The sequence below is a fragment of the Staurois parvus genome, unplaced genomic scaffold (assembly GCF_062004578.1).
Source record: "Staurois parvus isolate SC_StPar_1 unplaced genomic scaffold, SC_StPar_1.0 ptg000137l, whole genome shotgun sequence".
NCBI lineage: Eukaryota > Metazoa > Chordata > Amphibia > Anura > Ranidae > Staurois > Staurois parvus.
The window spans coordinates 6086365-6111376 of NW_028317933.1; the positions used below are offsets into that span (position 1 = coordinate 6086365).

The 25012-nt window shown below is 44.0% G+C and overlaps 1 protein-coding gene across 1 annotated transcript in view; it reads right to left on the reverse strand.

The window, feature by feature from the left end:
* PLCG1 (phospholipase C gamma 1) overlaps window positions 1-25012 on the reverse strand; it is a 149836-nt gene that overhangs the window by 8334 nt on the left and 116490 nt on the right. The window contains exons 22-28 of the mRNA XM_089673300.1: window positions 14426-14522; window positions 13133-13202; window positions 11355-11512; window positions 11006-11102; window positions 10371-10595; window positions 6812-6960; window positions 1347-1461 (exon numbers count right to left, since the gene is read on the reverse strand). Coding sequence (XP_089529426.1) covers window positions 1347-1461; window positions 6812-6960; window positions 10371-10595; window positions 11006-11102; window positions 11355-11512; window positions 13133-13202; window positions 14426-14522 — 911 coding nt within the window. The remainder of the gene's footprint in view (window positions 1-1346; window positions 1462-6811; window positions 6961-10370; window positions 10596-11005; window positions 11103-11354; window positions 11513-13132; window positions 13203-14425; window positions 14523-25012) is intronic.

Below are 25012 nucleotides of genomic sequence, written 5' to 3' on the forward strand. Positions count from 1 at the left end.
CCTGATCGGCAGCTGGCTGAGCCTTTCAGCACCACGCTAAGGACATGTGCCAGCTGTTCCTGCCCCCTCCACAGCCCGATTATCCAGTGAACACTGGAGGGGCACAACAGAAAGCCATCACTCACTGAAGACCATGAACCAGTGATCAGCGGTCTTTTTTCAATCAATTCTCAATGTTGAGGCGGCATTGGACAGATGCAGCATCAAATCAATGCTGCAACCACCTAGGTGAGTATAGATTTATTTTTTTTTTAATCCCAAACTTCTATTTTAAATATGACAGGTTATACATGCACACGCTCCAAGGAGGGGGGTTTTATAATTGGCACTTAATCTAGAACACCCAATGTCAATTTCATGAACTTGAAGTGATGGTAAGTGTACGGTTGTAGTAATTACTTTTTCCATGTGCCACATCTGCATTTTCTTTAATTAGATCATGAAAATGAATACACCATGTCAATTTTATGTGTCATTTGTTCAAGTATATCACCTTTATATTTAGGCACTTTTGATCTAACGTTTACCGTGCAAATACAGTCAGGTCCATAAATATTGGGACATCGACACAATTCTAACATTTTTGGCTCTATACACCACCACAATGGATTTGAAATGAAACAAACAAGATGTGCTTTAACTGCAGACTGTCAGCTTTAATTTGAGGGTATTTACATCCAAATCAGGTGAACGGTGTAGGAATTACAACAGTTTGCATGAGTGCCTCCCACTTGTTAAGGGACCAAAAGTAATGGGACAATTGGCTTCTCAGCTGTTCCATGGCCAGGTGTGTGTTATTCCCTTATTATCACAATTACAATGAGTAGATAACAGGTCCAGAGTTCATTTCAAGTGTGCTATTTGCATTTGGAATCTGTTGCTGTCAACTCTCAAGATGAGATCCAAAGTATATTGTATATTGAAAAAGTCAACCATTTCCACGGGGCATATTTTCTTTTTCATATGAATGGGTACATATTGTGTATAAAGCATGTCAAATGTTCAACCTAAGCAATGCGATTTTTGGAAAGGGGGGTGGGAGGCAGTGGTGTTGCAATAGTAATCACCAGTTTTAAAATAATAGATTTATAATCGTGTGCCTTATATCAGCGGCACACAGCTGCATTGTCAAATAAATCTTCTCTGTCAGGGTGACGTTCAGAGCCAAAGTGCCTCGACCTAAACACAGATCTTGTCCTTTACCAGAGAGCACATATCCTGCCTGCATATATAAACAATCATTCCACACAACCTCTTAAAACAGAATCTATACACGTCTACAAATAAAAAATGTCTGTCATTTTGATTCGTGCACTAAATAGCAATCCAGAACGTTGATGGCTCACCTACAAATTCTGTTTTGGTCTTGGCATTGTCATATTCGGCTCCACAGATCTCCACCTCCACAAATGGGCACACAATACCTCGACCGTTCTTAGGCAGATGTCTGGCACCTAGAATCTGAAAACATAAAACAGATACGTTCAACCGGCTCATATTCAACAAAGAGCAAAAATGTATACAGTCTGCTCATGTGTACGCAACAGCATTTCTATAATGGAACAAGTGAACCAATACCTAGGGAAGCTGAGGGCCGCACCAAACCTACAGCTGTATTGTGATGGCTTCTACCTCATTTTCTCTCCTCTTGACTTGTGTGGCTAAATTCTGCAATTTTGGGGGGAAGGTGGGGTAATGAAGAGCCAGAAGGTTCACTATTTCTACTTTCTCTTGTGTGGTATTCTGTACAGCTGTTCTGCATATAAAGACTCCATGGGGTTCCTGTTTTCTATGGGAGATGTTGGAAAACCTATTCATGGCAGTTATGTCGCAAGTGTTTGTTCTCAAATAGACAGTTAATCCTGCACTCCTAGAACATTAGGAGCAACACTGGTTTCGGTGCATACTAATATAAGGCCATGTACAACTAAATTAACCGCTTCCCGACCAAATCACACACACATATATATACACACACATATACATATATATATGTGATTCGCGGTGTAAGCGGGCCGGGTGGAGGGTGCCGTGATTTGATCCCCAGTGATGTTTGACCTAAATCAGATGATCGATCCCGGCCCTATCAGAGATCTTCCTGTACCTGTGTTTACACTTACACAGGTACAGGAAATGATGACATAGAGAAGAAGCAAGACACAGTGAGTAAAAGCACTACACTTTCACAGAACACTTTTAAGACACATTTAACCCCTTGATCACCCCCCCAAGTTAACCCTTTCACTGCTCTGTCACCAGTGTCATTAGTACAGTGTACAGATTTTTTTGCTGACTACTGTATTAGTGCAGACTTCAGATAGCTTAAGCGTCAGTTAGCACCCCTCCCAGATAGCATCAGATTGCTCGTTAGTACACCAGTAATCACATTTAACCCCTTGATTGCCAGGAACACGCTCACATATACAATAAACCTCCATTACTAGTATAGTGTCTGAACGGATCAATATCTTAGATCACATCAGCACTATACCAGCATTCACATTAGTATAGTGTCCCCAAAAATGCAGCTTTAGCGGGATCAGCCCCGGCACCTGCCAACACCTGCCTTTAGCCCCTATGCTTACACTCCCCCCCCCCCCCCCCAGCAAGTGCAGTGTCAGTAGATCACTGTCGCTTGATACATTGTACACAAAACCACAGTGTTTGCAGAATCAGGCCTGATCTCTGGTAGCACTTGCCGGTAAATTTTTTTGTAGCGGTTCCAGCAGTCCCTGACAGCCAGGTGCTCTTTTTCCCGTGAGTCGCACTGGGTACCTATGAATTTAGAGGCCAAGCTGTCAATGGAAAGGTACTCTAGTGAAGAGGCCTACAGGATTCTGAGCATGTCAGGTGAGAGCGAAGGGAATGACTCACTGACACAATCAGCCTCAGAATACGAAACTGTAGACAGCAGCAGTGCCCTGACAGATAGTTCAGACGATGGGGAAGAGGTCCCTGCTATGGTCAGGCGAACCAGACCCCATTCCCAGGTTGCTGAGAGGTTAGAATCGCATGATGATTCTCATAGGCAGCAGAGTGCCAGTACTAGTGTTATGCAGGCCATAGATGGGTCGAAAAACTGGCGTTTAAAAAAAAACAAAAAAATCGGTCGTCCAATAGGCTGACGTTACCACCAACAGTAAAAAGAAAAAGAAAAAAAAAAAAAAAAAAAAAAAAATCGGCCGATTTTTGTCCCATCTACGACTGGCATTTAATTACTTCTGTCCCTTGCAGAGAGCTCCGCTATATTTGACATTAAAAAGTATTGCAGTTGCAACATTGTTTCTATTTGTATCCATTTCGGATGCAGATGTTTTTATTCGGATACAAATAGATACATTGTTGCAACTGCAATACTTTTTCATGTCAAATATAATAGCGGACTGGAATTCTTATTCTTCTTTTTTCTTCTTTTTCATCATCTTCTTTTTCTTGCAGGTCACGGCTCATGCGCAGATTTTTTATCGGTAAAAAGATCGGTTGATTTGCTCATCATTGCCGCAAAAATCGGCCGATCGGCAAAATCGGACAGTTTTTTTCCAACTTTACTGATAAAAAAAATGTGCCAAAATCCAGAAAAACGTCCGACCAATTAACCCATTAACAGTGCAAAAATCTGCTGATTTTTGACCCATCTATGGCCTGCATAACTCTACCTTTTGGTGAACTGGCGAGCACCAGCAGCCTAGTACATCCTGGTCTTTCACATACCAGCACTGCAGTATCACTTGGTGACTTGGCGAGTCCCATAAACGCAGTACAAGCTGGTGCGATGGCGAGCACAAGTAGTGTCCTGCAGTCACCAACAATTCGCACACAGGCCCGTAGAGTCCCTAGCATCCTTCCGGATGTGCTTGCAAATCCCGATTGGCAGCCCACAAATTCTGCAGCACCCGTACTTCCCCCATTCACTGCCCAACCTGGAATTCAGGTGGAAACAGCAAATTTCACTACTCCCCTTGATTTGTTGGAGCAGTTTTTCACGGAAGATCTGTATGCATTGATCGTGGATCAAAGCAATTTATATGCACAACAGTTTATCGCCGCCAACCCAAATTCAAACCTTGCCAGACGATTCGCATGGAAATCCATTCCGGTTTTCAAACTGAAAGTTTTTTTGGGCTTAACCCTCAACACGGGCATTGCTAAAAAAAATGAATTACGATTGTATTGGTCCACAGACCCAATTCATCATATGGCCGTGTTCTCTGCTGCCAAATGTGATAGATATGAGGACAGATAAACGCCAAGAATTACGAGAAGCTGTAGGGAGGATGTGCATGTTGAGATGTATGGGGGAGTGGTCTGACCATAGGAAGTGGCCAAGGGAGGCGGAGATAGGGGAGTCAAGTAAAGATTGAGAGATAAGAAAGTAGTCGATACGGCTATAGGAACCACGAGCAATGGAAAAATAGCTGTAATCCCTTTCTGTGGGGTGTTGAACGTGCCAGACATCCACTGATTGCAAATCATGTAAAAGTGATTTAATTTGAGCTAGTATGGAGCAGGAAATAAGAGGACTTAAAAGAGGAGGTATCTGTGGAAGGGGATAGGGCTACATTAAAGTCACCACCCACAATGAAACAGGGACCACCAAATGAGGATAACTTAGCGAGGGTCGCAGAGAGAAAGTGCCCCTGGTCCTGGTTAGGTACATATATGTTCGCCACCGTAAAGACAAAGTTCTGGTACTTCAAATTAAGAAAAATATAACGACCAGAAAGATCTATGGAAGAGTCCAAAATCTCAGGGATGAAAGTTCTATGAAAGGCCACCGACACCCCCTTAGATCTAGCCTGGTGGTTGGTGCTGTGATGCCACTGGGTATAATAATGGTTACCTAGTACTGGAATGCTATCTGACCGGAAGTGGGCTTCCTGGAGAAATAGAAATGGAGATCTAGCTTTATGAAAATGGTACAGTGTCTGGCTCCGCTTCTCTGGGGTATTAAACCCTCTACAATTTATGGAGGAAAGTCTAACTTGGTTATAGACCAACATAACAAAATAAAAAAGAGGGGGTCTCAAGTAACTCCCCCCCATACACGTTTCGACTGCCACAGGAAAAAAGAAAAGAAAAAAAAAAAAAGGGGAGGGGGAAGGGAAAGAGGAAAATGATGGGAAAAAGGAAAAGGAAGATACAGAACAAGTAAAGGTCAGAAAAAAAGTGGAAGAGAGGAAAAGTAAAGGTCACAGGAAAGGAAGGGAGAGGAGAGAGAGGGTAGGATCGCCAACTCCACCTTCACACTCCCCCCCCCCCCCCCTCATCAGAGATTGCTTCTGTTAACATTCTGCTAAAACTTTGTGAAATAGTACTGCTTGGACCTTGAAGAAAGGGACATACCCCGAAAGCTTGTCCTGAAAATTGTGTTAGTGCACATAAAAAAATAAAGTATCACAGACAGTACTTAATTGTTTCTGAAAAAAAACAAAAAAAAAAACAAAAAAAAAAACACCCTTGCCCCCTACATTGACCTCGTGCCAGTATGTAAACAGCAGTTGCGCAACGCATGTGAGGTATCGCCGTGAACATCAGATCAAGGGCAGTAATTCTAGCACTAGATCTCCTCTGTAAATCTAAAATGGTAGCTTGTAAAGGCTTTTAATGCGTTGCCTATGGATATTAAAAATGTATGCAGTTCATCGCCATTGCACGGGGCGTGCGCAGTTTTAAAGCATGTCATGTCTGGAATCTACTCGGCATACCATCATCTTTTATATTTTAGCAAATAATTGGCCAATATATTGATCTGATTGTACAAAAGCTCTGGAGCAACTGCACTTGCAAAGTACATGGCCTATTTGCCTTTAGGAAATCCACCCCAGATCCACATTTGCAAAATGAGAAGTAGCAATAGCAGCCCTATGTCTCTCTCAGGAAAGGCTTCCTTTAACTCAGGGGTGTCCAACCTTTTGACCCTCCAGGGCCACATTGGAAGAAGAGGAATTGCCTTAGACAACACATAAAATACACCAACAATAAGGAGAGCTGATGAGCAGAAAAAGTCAGGCAAATCACAAGTTAACGATCACTGATATAGACAATGTACTTATCTGATTAATAAATCTTCATTTTTTTTGTAACATATTTTATTATAAAAGTAAGAGGGCAACATAAAACTAGTGTGATATTTGTGATAAATGCATCAATATCTGGTTCATGGATGTAGTAGGAATTCTCAAGGTGCTCATCAGATACTTTGGTTCTAAATTTTGCCCTTCTTGTGCTTCATCCTTGAAAATAGTTGCTCACAAATATTGGTGCTGCTGAATACTGATGACATGAATAAGGTGCGATTGTGAAGAGTGGGATATTTTTCTTTGGGATGATAGAACTTATAAAAGTTCACTAAAGAGACACTGTAAATGTTTCCTTCAGCAGCATGTGTTCGCCAAGTGTAAATGCATTTTTGCAAAAAATGGCAAAAAAAAAAAAAGAACAAAGTTTACGATCTTGTGTTGGGCTGCATTTATAGCTGTCATGTGGCCAATGGGCTGCAGGTTGGACAACCATTATTTAGCAGTTCCTGTATAAAATGTAGTAAAAGGTGTTGCAAGCCCCTCATCTTTCTTCTTTCTCAAAAGTGTACAGGATCAGGGAGTGACCATGACGCCAAAGGGTTTATCACACGGTGGAAGGTGCAGAATAAAGGAGTGAAAGTTTACTGGTACTGAACTGGCCTAAAAAGAGCAAAAAGTAACAACAGATCTGAAGTGCAGTTCTTTGAGGCACGCCGGCACTTCAGCACTGTTGTCAGCTTACGCACTTTATAGGTCCAGTTAATTTTAAATGAAGCAATCTTGTATCTTACCTCGACACAGATAACAATTGGCTCCAATGCACGGACGGAACATTTGTCGAATGGGTCAAATACGTCATCACGCATACAGCTTGGATGCAGAACATAACCGCAGCGACCTCCCGATTGGAACAGGGCCTGGTTCATCTGCATGGGCTTATCTGAGGCAGAAAGGTATAGTCATGTGGGATGTGATACACAGCAATATAAATTTAAGCTTTTAAATATCTCTCTTTCACTGCCTGACCCACTTTTTCACATTTTACACGTTAAAATCTGCATTTTTGGCTTGAAAATTACCTAGAATATACATTTTCTGAAAACCAGAGGACCTGTAGAATAATTGATGGTAACTGCAATTTTTATATTTGCGTATATATTTATCAAACCTATCCTTTTAGCAGACAATAAGCTCAAATTAATTTTGGTGCACAAAGACATAACATACCATATTTTTCGCTCCATAAGACGCACTCCCCCCTCAAAATAAAATGGGGGAAAATGTCTGTTCGTCTTATGGAGCGAATATGGAGCGGCCGGCCTGGTATTCCCACCGCCATCATGTTAGAATACTGGGCGGGACACTTGGCCCTTCTGTGCAGTCCTACCTGCTTTGGTCCAGCAGTGTCCTCACCGTCTTCTCTCCCTGGCATCGGCATCTTTAGTGTGGGCACCCGGCCGTGACAGCTTGCGGCTTCACAGCCGGTTGCCCACTGCACATGTGCAAGAAGCGCTGCGCTTTGTGAATGGTCCGGCAGTCTTCTGGGACCGGTCATGTGTCCCAGAAGATGGGGAGGGAGGACAACTCCGAGGAAGTGGGAGCGGGTACCTGTCAAATTCGGGCATGCTCCCCAAAGGTCTGCAGTCTCTAGTCATCTCCTGTAAAATGTCTGCAGTCTCTGGTCATCTCCTGTACCGTGTCTGCAGTCTCTGGTCATCTCCTGTACTGTGTCCGCAGTCTCTGGTCATCTCCTGTACTGTGTCCGCAGTCTCTGGTCATCTCCTGTACTAGGTCTGCAGTCTCTGGTCATCTCCTGTACCAGGTCTGCAGTCTCTGGTCATCTCCTGTACTAGGTCTGCAGTCTCTGGTCATCTCCTGTACTGTGTCTGCAGTCTCTGGTCATCTCCTGTACTAGGTCTGCAGTATAAGGTCATCTCCTGTACTATGTCTGCAGTCTCTGGTCATCTCCTGTACAACATCCGCAGTCTCTGGTCATTTCTTGTAGTATGTCTGCAGTCCATTGGTTCAGAATATTTTTTCTCTTGTTTTCCTCCTCTAAAATCTATGTGCGCCTTATAGTCAGGTGCACCTTATGGAGCGAAAAATACAGTAATTCCCAATTTCATAAAACAAAAGATGAGACTATTAGGTAAACAATTACCAACTACCGTATATCAAGCTTTAAAGCTGTCCATAGGCAACATTCCACAAAAATCTGTACAGGCGTGCCTAATACAAGATGTGCAGTCATCATTTATGCATGCAGGCTCTACGCTTGTGTTTGCATTCATGTGTGTTTAATGATTACATTTTATTTTATAGGAACTTTTTTAATTGCTATCAAAATGAAGTAGAAAAGCCCCGCATTTATTTTGAGTTTTGGATGTTCAAACGGCAAGATCTCACTGCCACAATTCTTGGCTTTGTTTCTGTCTACCTGGGAGTTTTGATATCTCTGCCTACCATTTTGAATTTCAGACTTCTCCCATTACTTTCGCATGATATAAAAAATCCTAAACGGAAAAGTGGGCGCTTTCACACACTCAATGGGTCCCAACAGCTACCAAAAACGGAAATCTCATTTTTGAGTGGACTGACCCTTTTATTACAGCCACCAGTGAAACAAGGCTTTCACAGCTGAGCTCATAAGGAATTCAAGAAATACCAGGGAGTAGATACATTCCTGCATGTATGCCAAATACCAACATCTTGGTGTCTCCAATGAGCAGCCATAATTCAAAATTGTGACATCTACGGATACCTTCTATGGCTAATACAAAGATTCTATTTGGGAATATGCATAGAAAAATAAAACAACAATAGTCTCTAGTACAAAGACCCGGTGTAATCCCTCCCTTCCACAGCTGAGCTGCAGTACAAAAATCAAGCTAAAGGTTTCTTCAAGGACAACCTCCTTTTTCCAAGCACCAAATGCAGTCATTTTGATCAGTCATCTGTGTGTCTGAAACCTAGGACATCAATGAAGATCAATGGATGGATAACTGAATAGCAGTGTTGCAAAGCCCTTGGATAGCAACTTCGGTCAAAATGGATTTTCTGTTTTGTGTGGAGTAGGACAAGATTCTAATTCCTCCCTTCCTCTAAGGCAGGGGTCCTCAAACTTTTTAAACAGGGGGCCAGTTCATGGACCTCCACACAGTTGGGGGCCGGACTATAGTTTGGAAAAAATATGAACAAATTCTGATGCACAGCGCACATATCTTATTTGTAGTGCAAAAAACAGGAAAAAAACAATAAAATATTTAAAATGCACTGTAACGCACTGGACACCACAATGCACTGTACTCTGTATCGCACTGGACACCAATATGCACTGTACACTGTAACGCACTGGACACCAATATGCACTGTAACGCACTGGACACCAATATGCACTGTACACTGTAACGCACTGGACACCAATATGCACTGTACACTGTAACGCACTGGACACCAATATGCACTGTACACTGTACCACACTGGACACCAATATGCACTGTACACTGTAACGCACTGGACACCAATATGCACTGTACACTGTAACGCACTGGACACCAATATGCACTGTACACTGTAACGCACTGGACACCAATATGCACTGTACACTGTAACGCACTGGACACCAATATGCACTGTACACTGTAACGCACTGGACACCAATATGCACTGTAATGCACTGGACACCAATATGCACTGTAACACACTGGACACCAATATGCACTGTACACTGTAACGCACTGGACACCAATATGCACTGTAATGCACTGGACACCAATATGCACTGTACACTGTAACGCACTGGACACCGCAATGCACTGGACACTGTAATGCACTGGACACCAAAATGCACGGTACACTGTAACACACTTGAAACCGCCATGCACTGTACACTAACACACCGGACACAGCAATGTACTGTACACTAACGCACTGGACACTAACACACTATACTCATACACTGGACACCACAATGCACTGCACACTGTAACGCACTGAACAAAATGCACTGTACAACGCAATGCACTGGACACTGACACAGCAATGCACTGTACATGGTGTGCGCTCCTCCTCACCTGTTGCTCCTCTGGCTGCAGCAAGTGAAATCCTGGGCTTCCACTCGCTGGGTCCTCATGGTCGAGGACCCAGTGAGCAGCCTAGCTATTTGCTGGCTGGCTGGCTGGCGCTGCCCCCCCCCCCCCCCCCCGATTTTTTTATCTTTTTCCAGCTGGCCCGATAAACATCTTTGGCACGCCATATCCGGCCCACGAGTCGTATTCTGAGGACTCCTGCTCTAAGGGAAGAATCCACTAAAAGCAAAGAAGTCTAAACTCAAATGAAATGTTACACACCTGGAGTTTGGAAGTTGAGTGCTACCAACTGGCTGCCACAAATCCACATGGGCATGGGGTCATAGTTAGAGGAATCCAAACGCTGGCCTTTAGGGTAGATGCGGGACAGCTGGCGCCGGTTGTACTGCAAAAACTTTTTGCCTTTTTGCTTGTTCACATATTTCTCAGCTTTGGTCTCAGGAAAGGATGACATGTCCCGATAGCATGCCCTCTCTGTGCCGATCTCTAGGAAAGAACAAGAACCATCAATGTTATAACTGACATACTACTTGTACTGAGCCTCATGTATGAAATAGGCAGCCTTCAACTGTGAGGTCTGTCATTCAATCTCTTGAGGTGTGACAGGAAAATGTGCTGACATATGTCAAGTTTTGATATAAATGTAGGTTATGTGGCTTTGCCTTCTAATTATTTAATGTAAAAATGAGTATAGCGGTTACATTTAAGGCTACATATTACTGGCCTGATAAAGGGATAAACCAGGCAAGGCCTCATATGTTATTACAGGCACATAATCATGCCTTAGTAAAAAAAAAAAAAAAAAAAAAAATAAAATAAATAAAATCGATTGTAAAATACTGGCTTGCAACATAATGACATGTTATATCAGATATATAAAAATAAAGGCCACTTACTTTCTTCATCAAAAGGCACAGGTCGGCAATAAATGACAAGTTCAGAGAGTTCCAGGGCAATTTTCTTCCTGCGTTCCATAATTTTGCCCTCTGTGAGCTAATAAAAAGATGATGTAATAGAGAAATAAATATACAGAAGACACAGCAGAGATAAAGAGCCTAAACTACATCTCCCCACTACAGTCACTGATGGCAAACACCCCGAAATCTGAACCTCAACCTCCCCTTAACACTGCTTCTTGTGAATGCAAACTACAGGATAATCACCCAATGGCCATCAGCAACACAGACCATCCAACCTTGGTGGAGAACAGAGAGAGATGGAAAGAAATGCGTTCGTTCAACTTACCCGCGCATCTGCTGTTTGGGCTGCTTCTTTGATCTTCTTCACCCAGTCAAGCATATCATCTGCAGAGTCCGCTGCCACATCAAGTGGATATCTTGTCACGGATGGGACATTTATAGAGAAGACGTAAGGACGATTGTACAGACCCTCATGGCGAATAGCTGGATAAAGGGGGCAGAGGAAAAGAAAAGTACTTACTAACTGCAAAATCTCCGGACCACACTCTAAATGAGTTCGGGTTATACTTTAAAGCCCAACAAAACTTTCCAGGTGCATTAACCACTTGCCTACTGGGCACTTATACCCCCCTTCTTTCCCAGGCCAGTTTTCAGCTTTCAGCGCTGTCGCACTTTGACAGTTGCGCGGTCATGCGGCATTGTACCCACATGAAATTTTTATCATTTTTTTTCAAATTTTCAACTGCAACTCAGTTTATAACATTTGTATCATGTGGTTTTTCTGGATTTTTAGTTGATATTCTGTCTCTATCATTTAAAATACACCTATGATAAAAATTACAAACCTTTCATTTCACTGTAAGTGGGCAAACTTACAAAATCTGCAGGGGATCAAATAATTATTTTCCCCACAGTATTGTTTTGATTCACCTGGAGTGTATTTAGGGGACTGAAAGCCCAACTCAGATAAAAACTATCCCTTGTAGTGGGGCTGCATCCGCACTGCAAGGGTAAACTGCTCCTTTAGTCTAGGGGAGAATTTTTGCACTTTAACTTACCCAATCCTCTGCTCCCCTCAAGCACTGATGGTGAACTGTCCTTTGTCATCGACCAATGCAAAGCTATGGACCCTGCATTGGTCTTAGTGAGGTGAGGATTTTAGAGCATGGGGGAAAAGACACTGCAGGGACTGGTCTATGAGTCTGAAGGTGCAAAGGACTGGGTAAGCCAATCTTTTTTTTTTTTTTTTTATGTCCCCTAGACTTTAACTAGCAGTTAACCTCTGCATTTTACAGGTTTTTATTCATTCTCTACCTTTAGTGGTTAACTGGTAGTTCATTTGATTTGTCACTAACCATTATTTTCAAATATATTAGTTACATAGTTAAGGCAGACCATACATCTTTTTGTTCAACCAGTAGGTTGAACAAAAAAAAAAAAAATTGTGCAAATTCCCACATCCGCACTTTCAAGGTGGATGGGGCAATCACTCCTGCTGTGCTATTGTGTGCTCACCCCAAAAAGCCTTCCTCGCCGTCAAAACATAATGATCAATGTTGCTGGCTATAGCCTGTGGCACGGATTTTTTTTTCAAACAATGCAGGGTGGTTGTACAGAATTCGATTGACAGATTGACTTCTGTACAACCAGGGTGTCCATATATGGATCGGAATTCAGCCAGTCCTTGCTGATCCGGCCAAATTTTGATCCATGTATAGCCGTCTTTAGTAGAAAAGACACATATGCCCTTCATGTTCAGACTTATAACCTTCAAGTAAAATACAAACTTTGCATCCTCAGAGTCCTAATCCTGCAGCTGATTGAGAGCCAAGATGAAAAACAATATGAGAGTGGTTCAAGTTGCACTATCCATTATAATAGGCAGTTATATACTGTATATTGTGCTTCCAGCCTTTATTGTATATCATATGATATTCTGTGAAGTGACATATGAGCTCCTTTATCTGACTACTCTACCGATAAAAGAAGGCATCAAACTTGCATTTTCTATGTCATCCCTGCTGTTTGTGTCAAGTCATTTATTACGCTTTTGGCCTTACACGTACAGGCCAACATCTCCCTATTATACAGAGGTATTTTTACCAATTTGGCAAGAAGGCACATCCAGTACTCCTCCCAGTAGGTCTCCAAGAGGACTGTTCTCATCCAGATGCTGTGGGAGTAAAGGAATATGTTTAGTATAGAAAACTATGAGATATAGATACTAGCAAGCTACTATTTCCAATGAAGGTTAAGCCATGCTATTCCAGTTTTTGGTAGATGCTGGAGGGTTTAAAGTGACTGTAAACCTTAATATGTTTTTGCTTTAAAATAACAAACATGTCATACTTACCTGCTCTGTGCAGTGGTTTTACACAGAGCAGCTCCGATCCTCTTCATCTCGGGTCCCCCACTGGTCCTCCAAGCTGCTTGCTATAGGGGCACTCGTGCATGCTCACTCCCAAGTTGCTCTATGTGTCCATTGTCCCAATGTGCCCCACTCTCCTGCTCACTGGCTACGATTGATAGCAGCAGGAGTCAATGGCTCCTGCTGCTGTCTCTGAGCCTATGAGGAGGGAGAGAGCCCCTGCTCTCAAGCACATTGCTGGATCGAGATAGGGCTCAGGTAAGTATAGTGGGAGGTGGGGAAGGCAGGAACCCGGCAGCACACAAGGGTTTTTATCTTAATGCAGAAAGTGCATCAAGTTAAAAATCCTTAATCCTTTAGAACCACTTCAACCAATGACCATATTTGGAAGATCTGAGTTCCTGGGTTTGGTAGACAGAACACTTTGGAACATATCTGATTAATTTCAGCCGGACAGTTGGCCAGGTTATGGAGCCCTTTTGGTATCCAACCTGCTCATATGTCTACTACTTAACAGAAAAAGGGGCCGCGGTTACAGAGTTTCCTTCCAGAAAATACTAGTTGCCTAGGTGTGACATTGACCCCCTTGTGTCAAAATGTCTAGTCACAGAACAAGAAGCAACATATAGAAATGGATCTCTGGAAGCCCCTAGGTCAGAACAGCCAGGCAACTAGTTCATCAATAAGCTGGCCAGCAGCAGCTGTCTGTTCTTCCCACATCATGACAGGTGTATGTTAATGGACAAAAAGTACAACTATTAGAGCTGAAATTATATTGTTAAATATATCTGAAAATTCCCATTCATATGCAGAGTTGCAGTTTGCACTTTTAGTAGCCATCTCTCCAGTTTGAATCCTATCTGATTACCTGCTGTAACAAAAAAACAACACTAAACGGGACCAGCCACCTACACAGTATACCGTTTTCAGTGCATGTCTATGAACAGACTGGGATCTCCTGTCTTTCAATCCCTCGGTCTTTATTTCTAAATGTTATAAAATTACTTCTGAAAAAAATCTGTACTTACTGGGTGCTCAGGCTCTGGCTCGGGAAGGTTAAACATCTCCTCCACGTAGTTGGATGGGAACCACATCTGCTTTTTGCCTCCAAAGTCACCCCGCCACCTACAGAATAAAAGCGTATAAAAACACAAATGCTAGCTTTAAAAAGAGGAATTGGATTCTGAAAGCTGTGCCCAAAAAATGCAGGCGGGGAGCAAAAGACTAGATCTATATTGCCTATTGGTCTCCCCACATCTGATCTTTTCCCTGTTAACAAGTTACCCTGCCTTGTTCTGCACTGTCTATGTAAAGGTGTCCATCTTGGTAGAGGCAGGTTTTTGCTTCTTCATGTCTAAGCCTCCAGAAAGGAAACCAGCGGACAATACTCGTGACATTGCTAAATCTCATGCCAGACTTCCTGAGACTAGCAGTCAGAGGCAGCTGTGCCCAGGGGCAGACTGACCATTTGGAAACTCGGGCACTGCCCGAGGGCCCGGGGGTCAGTAGGGGGCCCTATGAGATGCCCCTGGTACCTTTTTCATAGGCTTTTTTGAGTTTGGGCAAGGACACAGGGGCCCCATAATCCCCTATTGCCCGGGGGCCCCATGAGTTGTCAGTCCATCCCTGGCCGTGCCTTAGATCTCACATTGCAAATATGCAGCACTGAGGCTATAAGCCCAGCAGGAGACAAAAGGTAGCTTTTTTAGGGTACTGGTTAGGCAAACAATAATAAATATTTCTAGATGCTCCCTATAAAAACAGCAATTTTTTACTTTTTAAATTATGGTTAAAAAATATATATCAAGTAATTAAATTTGGTTGGTATAGTAAGCACCTAAAAGCATCAGCACATTCTAATTTCCTGTACAGCACTGAAAACTGGGAGACTCTGACATCTAAGTAGTAATAGTTCCTGTGCATGGCCTGAATGCTTCCACACATTATTAGTGGTCCCATCTCACCCCCTGCAGTCTCTCTAACCAATTGCAGGAAGTAGAAGGCCAAATTTGTGAATTAAAGCCAGATTTACAGGGCTCCTGAAGCACTTTCTCAAGGCTGAAATTTCTGCACTAATGCATGGAATCGTAGAAATAGAAAAAAAAAGTGTACTTTCTTGCAAATGGTCTGAGTTCCAGGTATGGCCCCCAAGGTTTTACTGAAGTTGCACAAATCTGGATGCACTGCTTCTTTTGTGGTATTGGGAAACATCAAAGAGTTGATTGAAGAATCCAATGTAAAATAATAAACTTTTTTAAGCTAAGAATGAAGAGCTCCATCACCTTTGGACACTAGCAAAAAACTGTGGACTCACAGGGTAGGCTAGGGTTATAGGGGGGCCACTCAGAAGGCATGTCCTCAAAAGCTTGCCAGTGTACAATCACCTACGGCCCTACAAGCCAGGGTCCATGAAAATCCAGCCCGTGGCCTGAACTGTAAGATTAAGATATATATTGCTTTCCATGGAATCTCTTGTAGAGCTCTCAAATTTGGCAATTCAGTTGATCATTGTTTGTAGATTACATTTTTAAAATCCAAAATAAGTATGGTAAAGCCTTGGCCAGGAAATTGCATTTGCATCTTAAGACCGTTCATATATCTGCGATCCATATTCCCCGATCTGTAAAATATATATGTCCACGGGCAATAAGTTTAAACTGCTAAAATTAAAACCTATGTGGCTCTCGGTCAAAAGTCCCAAAAAAAAAAAAAAAGTTATAAATGATAGGGAAAGAGCTTTAAAATGAAGAAAAACTATCATTTAAATGTTATAAAGAACATAACTGAGTATGTAAAAAGGAAATCAAATATGCAAAAATTCAAAAACAAAACGACAGACAGATTGCAAAAGATGCCCAACCAAACTGGTAAAAAATATAAAAATGAAGAAACACTATCATTTAAATGTTATAAAAGGACATAACCGTATATAAAAAGGAAATCAAAGATGAAAAAAATCACAATGAACGACAGATTGCAAAAGACGGGCAACCAAACTGATAAAAAAAAAAACTAAAACACTACTATCACTTAAATTCTAAAGGCATATATTTAAAAAAGAAAAAAAAACATGTCTATACTTACCTGTTCTGTTCAGTGGTTTTGCACAGAGCAGCCCAGATCCTCCTCTTCTCAGGTCCCCCGCTGCAGCTCCTGGCCTTTCCCCTCCTGTCAAATGCCCCCACAGCAAGCAGCTTGCTATGGGGGCACCCGAGCATACACACTCCCCAGTCGCTGCTCTGTGTGTCCATTCACACATGGAGCTGTGACTTGGCCCGCCCCTCTCTCTACTCATTGACTCACTGGCTGTGACAGACAGCAGCGGATAGCAATGGCTCCCACTGCTGTCTCAGCCAATAAGGAGAGGGAGTCTCGGGATAGCCAAGACTCCAGTGAACATCGCTGGATCGAGAGAGAGCTTAGGTGAGTATTAGAGGGGGCTGGGGGGAAATGCTGCACAGAGAAGGTTTTTTTTACCTTCATGCATAGAATGCATGAAGGTAAAAAACCTTGAGTCATTACAACCACTTTAAATGTTATAAAGAATATAACAGAGTATGTAAAAAGGAAATCCAGAATGGAAAAATTCTAAATGAATAACAGATTGCAAAAGACAGTAGGAAAAACCCAAAGAAAAAAAAAAAAAAAAAAAAAAAAAAAAAAAAAAAGGACAGGTCTGAGCATGTAGGCCCTTTACAAAATCTTGAGTGGGTGACCAGGGAAAAAGAGAAAGCAAATTTATTAAAGTGGTAGTAAACCAACTCTGTATATTTTTACCTACATGTAAAGCTTACCTGAAAGTAAAATGAATATCTTCTATAACATGCAGAGTTTAGGAGATATTCAAGTCTTTTTGCAGCCGGTGCATACGCTCTGAAGGAATGACATACCCATGCTGTTCCTTGAGAGCACTGTGCCGTGTCCCAAGACTCCCGTGGTAGTGACGTCATCGTGGCCCAGCCAGTCAGATGGCCGGAGCTTGCGAACATGGAAGACCGGGTGAAGATGGAAGCCTCTAGCGGTGACAGTGTGCTGCTGGAGGGCTTCTATTTAAGTTTTACATAATGTGCTAGTATGCGATGCATACTAAAACATTATATCTTTACCTTGCAGGGTTTTTTTTTTTTTTCAATGGACATGGTTTACTACCACTTTAAATACATCCTCTAGCTCGGTGTATACAAAGGAGCATGGGGGAGCTCAAGTCCATAATGGGGATGATATTGACACAGATCCACAATAGCTCAAAATTGATATGAAAAAAGGGGAACAATATTGGACTGTGCCACAGATCTTACTGGGGATCCTTAACTAAAAGAAAGCCGCTAAATTCTTTTTAGTGGTGTCCCAAACAAGCATGCGTGAAAAATAGAGAACATCTCTATCCCACCCCCACCATCTCTTGTACATATACCGTGCTAATAGTAATTATACCATGAATGGCATCTAATGTCTGAATATAAAACTTACATATATAACAAACATTTATATATAACTTGAAACTGTCTTATATAAGCAGCTTACAAATGAATGTGCAAAAAAAATTATTAAACAAAGTGCTTATGTGCAATAAATAATCAAATCATGCAAATCGTAAAGTCACTGTGGTAATTAAATTGCGTGCTCCAGCATAAAAAAAAGTCCACCAAAAATATCAAACAGCAAACTCCGTGTGTCTTCTTATCATGCACCACCTTAAACAATGCGTCTTCTACCACCAGATAAATTGGATAAACTCACCAGAGCTCCAGGCTGGTAATATTATAAACCAGCTGAAAACGCATGGACTCTGGGAGTAAGGATCTACAGAAAGAATCTCTCCTCCTCTCCGGCACTCTTCGGAGAACACCATAGCCAGGAATCACTCCATCTCTCAGACCCCTCTGCTGAACGCCTCGTGTTAACTCACATAGATACATGAACCAGGAAGAAAAGAGGAAAATCTTCCATTGCGTAAAACCATAAAAATTCTTCAGTAAAAAAAAACAAAAAACCTTCCATAAAACTCAAATTTTTAAGTGTCGCCACTGACACAGGTACAATCTCAAAATGGGATCGTCTCTGGACGCTGCTCCCAGCTGCAACCCACGACCCACCGTCCGTGGTGATGTCACATCCAAGCCCCGCCAACAGAGATGTGGTGGATTGCTTGAGTTGGAGGTGAGATAACACTGTTCTATAGTCTTCAAAATTCATATAGTCCAGAAATATGTAGACAGAATGAAAGTGAATAAAGCACCTGGACTAGTGAGGCCAATGTGGTGACAATATTTAAAAAGGGGTCAAAGTCTTTACCAAGTAATTATAGACCTGTTAGTTTAACTTCTATAGTTGGGAAGATATTGCAGAGTTTATTAAAAGACCACATCGTTGAGTTTTTGCTAGAAAAAAAAACGTAAGCAACAGACAACATGGATTCATGAAAGACAAAAGATGTCAAACAAATCTGATTTCTTTTTATGAGGAGGTGAGCAAAACCTTAGACAGAGGGGTGGTGGTGGACGTGGTATACTTGGACAGAGGGGTAGCTGTGGACGTGGTATACTTGGACAGAGGGGTAGCTGTGGACGTGGTATACTTGGACAGAGGGGTAGCTGTGGACGTGGTATACTTGGACAGAGGGGTAGCTGTGGACGTGGTATACTTGGACAGAGGGGTGGCGGTGGACGTGGTAAATAGAGATGAGCGAATCGAACATGACGAAGTGGAATTCGTTCCGAAGATTTGGAAAAATTCGATTCGCGACGAATCCGAAGATTAGCAAACTTCGGATGCACGAATCGAATTTTCCCAAAAATGACGGCGACATGTGTGGCGACGGAGAAAATGGACAGAGAAGATGGGGCGGGGATCTCTGGGAAGGAGCGCTGACCCATAATGCATTCATGACATGTGATCGCATTAGCCAATCAGCAGCCAGCCAGCACTGTGTAATGGTGGAGCTATAAATCGCGGCCATCTTAGAATTCTCCATTAGCCTACGGTCATTCAAGAGAGACAGACCTGTGTGTATTAAGGGACAGAGTTAGGGCCACAGAGACTTTAGGGCCACAGAATCGTTACTCAGGGCCACAGAATCGTTACTCAGGGACACAGAATCGTTACTCAGGGACACAGAATCGTTACTCAGGGACACAGCTATCAAAGAATCGAAAATTTAAAGTGACATACACCCTTTTTTTTTTTGGTGGCTGTCGTGCACAGTTGATGCTGCAGTTTGCCGATTGTGCAAAATAAACTGACTTTCTGCTTCACAACCACTATTGTACGTTCAAAGAGTTAAATCCATTTACACGCCGGCTGGCGGTAATATTTTTTGGGTGATTAGTGCATTCCAGTGACAGAAACGTACAGTTTCCAGCCAACGGCAAGCTGCAATTGACCGATTGTGTACAATAAACTGACTTTCTGCTTCACAACCATTATTGTACGTTCAAAGAGTTAGATCAATTTACACGCCGGGTGGCGGTAATATTTTTTGGGTGATTAGTGCATTCCAGTGACATAAACGTACAGTTTCCAGCCAACGGCAAGCTGCAATTGACCGACTGTGCTAAATAAACTGACTTTCTGCTTCACAACCACTATTGTACGTTCAAAGAGTTAAATCCATTTACACGCCGGCTGGCGGTAATATTTTTTGGCCCCCTGTACCGGCTCCTCATGAACGTGGTTCAGCGGGTTTGCATCACTTAACGGCAAATCGTTGACAAACGCTGGGACGTTCAGTGTTGTGCGCATTAAGCCAGACACCAAAGGGCAGCACAGACCTGTTATTACTCGCTCAAGCATGGCTGAACAAAACCAGTCTCTACCACAAATTGGACCCAGACCTGCCCAGGGTCTCGTAAGTAGATTGCACGGAGGAGTAGAGTTCGTTATTGGAATTAACTGTGAGGGACTTTTAAACCTAGGCCTGTGTATGGCCTTCAATTGAAGCTGCTTCTGCTCCGCCACTCTGCCATTGGACTCTTGATAGTCGTCTCCCCACGCTGCTGCTGGGGGGACTTTTTAACATAGGCCTCTGTATGGCCTTCAATTTTAGCTGCTTACGCTCCGCCACTCTGCCATGGGCCCCTGTACCGCCTCCTCATGCTGCTGGCAGGCCCGTAATCTGCCATGGGCCCCCGTACCGACTCCTCATGCTGCTGCCAGGCCCGTAATCTGTCATGGGCCCCTGTACTGCCTCCTCATGCTGCTGCCAGGTCCAGAGTGTGTCATGGGTCCCTGTACGGCCTCCCATTGCTGCTGTCTCCATCGCCACACTCTGCCATGTGCCACTTTCAGGTCTCCTCACACTGCTGGTGGGTTCCATTTTGTCATAGGGTGCTGTATGGCCTCCCATTGCTGCTGCCTCCACCGCCACACTGTGGCTCCACACTCTGGTTTTGGCCCCGTGACTGCCCAAATGAGTGAAGTGTGTGGTGATTCTAAGATCGACGGCACTCATCTGCATGTCATACTGACTGACAGTATTATTTCTCTTCCCCAGCAGACTCCAAGGGCATTTAAATTAAAGGTACAGTGTTCTGCACTAATATAAAGGCTCTCTGAAGCCTAGAAACACCCTTTTTATAAGTTAAATTCGCAGCGAATATATTCGGCTCGAAGCGAATTTATTCGGCGAATTCGGCGAATCAGCCGAACCGAATTTTTGAATAATTCGCTCATCTCTAGTGGTAAACTTGGACAGAGGGGTGGCGGTGGACGTGGTAAACTTGGACAGAGGGGTGGCAGTGGACGTGGTATACTTGGATTTTGCAAAAGCGTTTGACACAGTTCCCCACACACAGCTAATGTGTAAGGTAAAGTCTACAGACTTGGAAAAATCTGTATGTAAATGGATAGAAAACTGGCTAAAATATGGTATTCAGAGAGTAGTGGTTAATGATTCATACTCTGAATGGTCTAGGGGTGTCAGTAGTGTACCCCAAGGTTCAGTGTTGGGACCCTTACTTTTTAGTACATTAATAAACAATATAGGGTCTGGGATAAATCCCATTTCAGTCTTTGCAGAAGACACCAAGCTGTACAGTGGAATAACGTCCTTACAGGATGTCTCCAACTTACAAGCCGACCTCAATGCTCTGTGCAATTGGGCAACTATGTGGCAAATGAGGTTTAATGTTGATAAATGTAAGGTTATGGACTTGGGGGCTCAGAATATGCATGCATCATACATACTAGGGGGAGTACAACTGGGGGAATCAATGGTGGAGAAGGATCTGGGGGTTCTAGTAGATCACAAGCTTAATAATGGCATGCAATGCCAAGCTGCGGTTTCTAAAGCAAAATCCTCTCTTGTATTAAAAGAGGTATAGACTCCAGAGAGAGAGATATTTATTTATTTATCGAGTTTATATAGCGCCAAATGGTTTGCTCAGCGCTGTACAATAGAGGGGGGAACAATACATGAAACAGTACAGTAACATCAAACAGCACACAAGGGGTAAGAGGGTCCTACTCTTTCGAGCTTACAATCTAGGAGGGAGGGGGTAGAGGCACAGGAGGAAATGGCTGTGGGGGATGGAGTGGTAGGAGGAGGGAAGGGCAGCGGCCTCTAGGTGAGGGTGGGGTAGGCTTCCCTGAAGAGGTGGGTTTTCAGGGAGCGCCTGAAGGTGAGGAGGGAAGGTGACAGTCTGATGGATTGGGGCAGTGAGTTCCAGAGGATGGGGGAGGACCTGGAGAAGTCTTGCAGTCGTGCGTGGGAGGAGGAGACCAGGGAGCAAGATAGAAGGAGGTCCTGTGAAGAGCGAAGGGTACGGGTAGGGTGGTACCTGGGAATCAGGTTGGTGAGGTAGTTAGGGGCAGTGTTGTGAATGGCCTTATAGGTCAGAGTGAGCAATTTGAATTTAATGCGTTGGGTAATGGGGAGCCAGTGGAGGGAGAGGCAGAGGGGGGTGGCAGAGGTGGAGTGGCTGGTGAGGTGGATGAGTCTGGCCGCTGAGTTCAGGATGGTCTGAAGCGGGGAGAGTTTGCACTGGGGTAGGCCGGTGAGGAGGGAGTTGCAGTAGTCAAGGCGTGAGATAATCAGGGAGTGTACGAGTAGTTTAGTGGTGTCTGGGGTAAGGAAGGTGCGTATTTTGGCGATGTTCCGGAGGTGGAGCCTGCATGTGTTTGTAAGTGATTTGATATGAGGTTGAAAGGAAAGGTTTGAGTCCAGAATGACTCCAAGGACCTTGGCTTGCTGGGCGGGATTGATGGTGGTGTTGTTGGTAGTGATGGAAAGGCGCGGGCTGGGGGGAAGACGAGAAGCTCGGTTTTGGAGAGGTTGAGCTTGAGGAAATGGAGGGACATCCAGTCAGAGATGTCGTTTAGGAGGTGAGTGATGCGGGCGGAGAATGTGGGGGTGAGGTGAGGGGTGGAGAGGTAGATTTGAGTATCATCAGCGTAGAGGTGGTAATTGAAGCCGTGGGAGTGTATGAGTTTGCCAAGGGAGGAGGTGTAGATGGAGAAGAGAAGGGGTCCAAGGACAGAGCCCTGGGGGACCCCATCAGAGAGAGGGAGGGAAGAGGAGGTGGCATCGTTGTAGGAAACGCTGAAGGAGCGTTGGGATAGATAGGACGAGAACCAAGAGAGAGTGGTGTCTCTGATGCCAAGGGAGAGTAGTTTATTAAGGAGGAGGGGGTGGTCGACTGTGTCAAAGGCCGCAGAAAGGTCTAGGAGAAGGAGGACAGAGTAGTCGCCTTTGGCTTTGGCGGTTAGTAGATCGTTGGTGATTTTGAGGAGGGCAGTTTCGGTGGAGTGTAGGGGACGGAAGCCGGACTGTAGCGGGTCAAGGAGGTTGCTGTCAGTTAGGTGGGCGCTTAGGCAATCGAAGACCAAGCGCTCAAGGAGCTTGGAAGTGAGTGGCAGCAGGGAAATTGGTCTGAGGTTGTTGAGGTCAGTGGGGTCCAGGGAGGGCTTTTTGAGTATGGGGGTGATGTGCGCATGTTTTAGGGGGGAGGGGAAGACGCCAGTAGAGAGGGAGAGATTGAAGATGTGGGTAAGGGAGCGGATGAGGGAAGAGGAGGGTGACCAGAGGAGTTGAGAGGGGATAGGGTCCAGGGGGCAGGTAGTGAGGCGGGCTTCTGAGAAGACTCTGCTGACTTCCCCAGTGGTAGTAGGGCTGAAGGAGTGCAGTGATGGGGGGGTTACGGTAGGCAGGGCCTTGGGTGTGGTGGGGGGCAGAGCCGTTGCGAGGTCAGAGGAGGGGAGAGATGAGGGGGTGATGGAAGGGGGGAGGCTAGATGGGGAGGTAGATTGCAAGTTGACTATGTCCTTGCGGATTGCGTCAATCTTGTTGTGGAGATGAGTGGCAATCTCGTGGGCGGTAAGTGAGGTACTGAGTGGAGGAGGGGGGGAGAGAGCAGGGAGTTGAAGGTGGAGAAGAGTCGGCGAGGGCAGGTGGAGAGGGTGTTGATCAGGTTAACGAAATAGGCCTGCTTGGCGGCGTGGAGGGAGGAGGTGTAGGTGAGGAAGGCAGATTTGTAGAGGGAGAATGCATGAGGGGACCTGGTTTTGCGCCATAGTCTCTCCAGCGCACGACTGCGACGTTTGAGGCATTTAGTATGGTCGTTCTGCCATGGTTGGAGCGGTCTGGGTTTGATGTTACGTGTGGTTAGGGGTGCCAGAGAGTCTAGGGTAGCTGATAGTAAGTCGTTATACGCGGTGGTGGCTAGGTCAGGACATGACAGTGGAAGGATGCTGTCGTGTAAGCGGTCGGCAGCCGAGTGGAGATATCATTGTAACCCGGTACAAATCATTAGTAAAACCTCATCTGGAATATGCAGTTCAGTTTTGGGCACCAATTCACAAAAAGGATATTGAGGAACTGGAGAAAGTGCAGAGAAGGGCAACCAAACTGATAAGAGGCATGGAGGAGCTCAGCTATGAGAAAAGATTAGAGGAACTGAATGTATTCTCTCTTGAGAAGAGGAGATTAAGGGGGGATATGATCACCATGTATAATACATAAGGGGGATATGATCTCCATGTATAATACATAAGGGGGATATGATCTCCATGTATAATACATAAGGGGGGATATGATCTCCATGTATAATACATAAGGGGGGATATGATCAACATGTATAATACATAAGGGGGGATATGATCAACATGTATAATACATAACATACAGTGAACTCTTTGTAGTTGTTATTCACCTTAAAGTGGTAGTAAACAATGTTTTGATTTTTACTTGTAGGTAAGCCTGTAAAAAGCTTACCTGTAGGTAAACTGAATGTCTCCTAAACGTGCACTGTTTAGGAGACATTCTAGTGAGCGACAGCCGGTGACATCATCAGCACATGCACTCTGAAGGAATGACACACCCGTGCCAGGGTTACCATGCGCATGTGTGGGAGTGACATCATCGCGGCTCAGCCATTCAATCGCCTGCAGCCCAGGAACCCAGAAGGAAGACAGGGTGAAGATGGAAGCCTCTGCAGTAGTGACAGTGCGCTGCTGGAGGGATTCATTTCAAGTCTTTCATAATGTGCTACTATGCGATGGATACTAGCACATTATGCCTTTACCTTGCAGGAGGATTTTTTTTTTTTTCTTTTTCAACTTTACTACTGCTTTACGATTTTCAGTTGACAAGGGGGCAATCCAAGTCTGGAGGAAAAAAA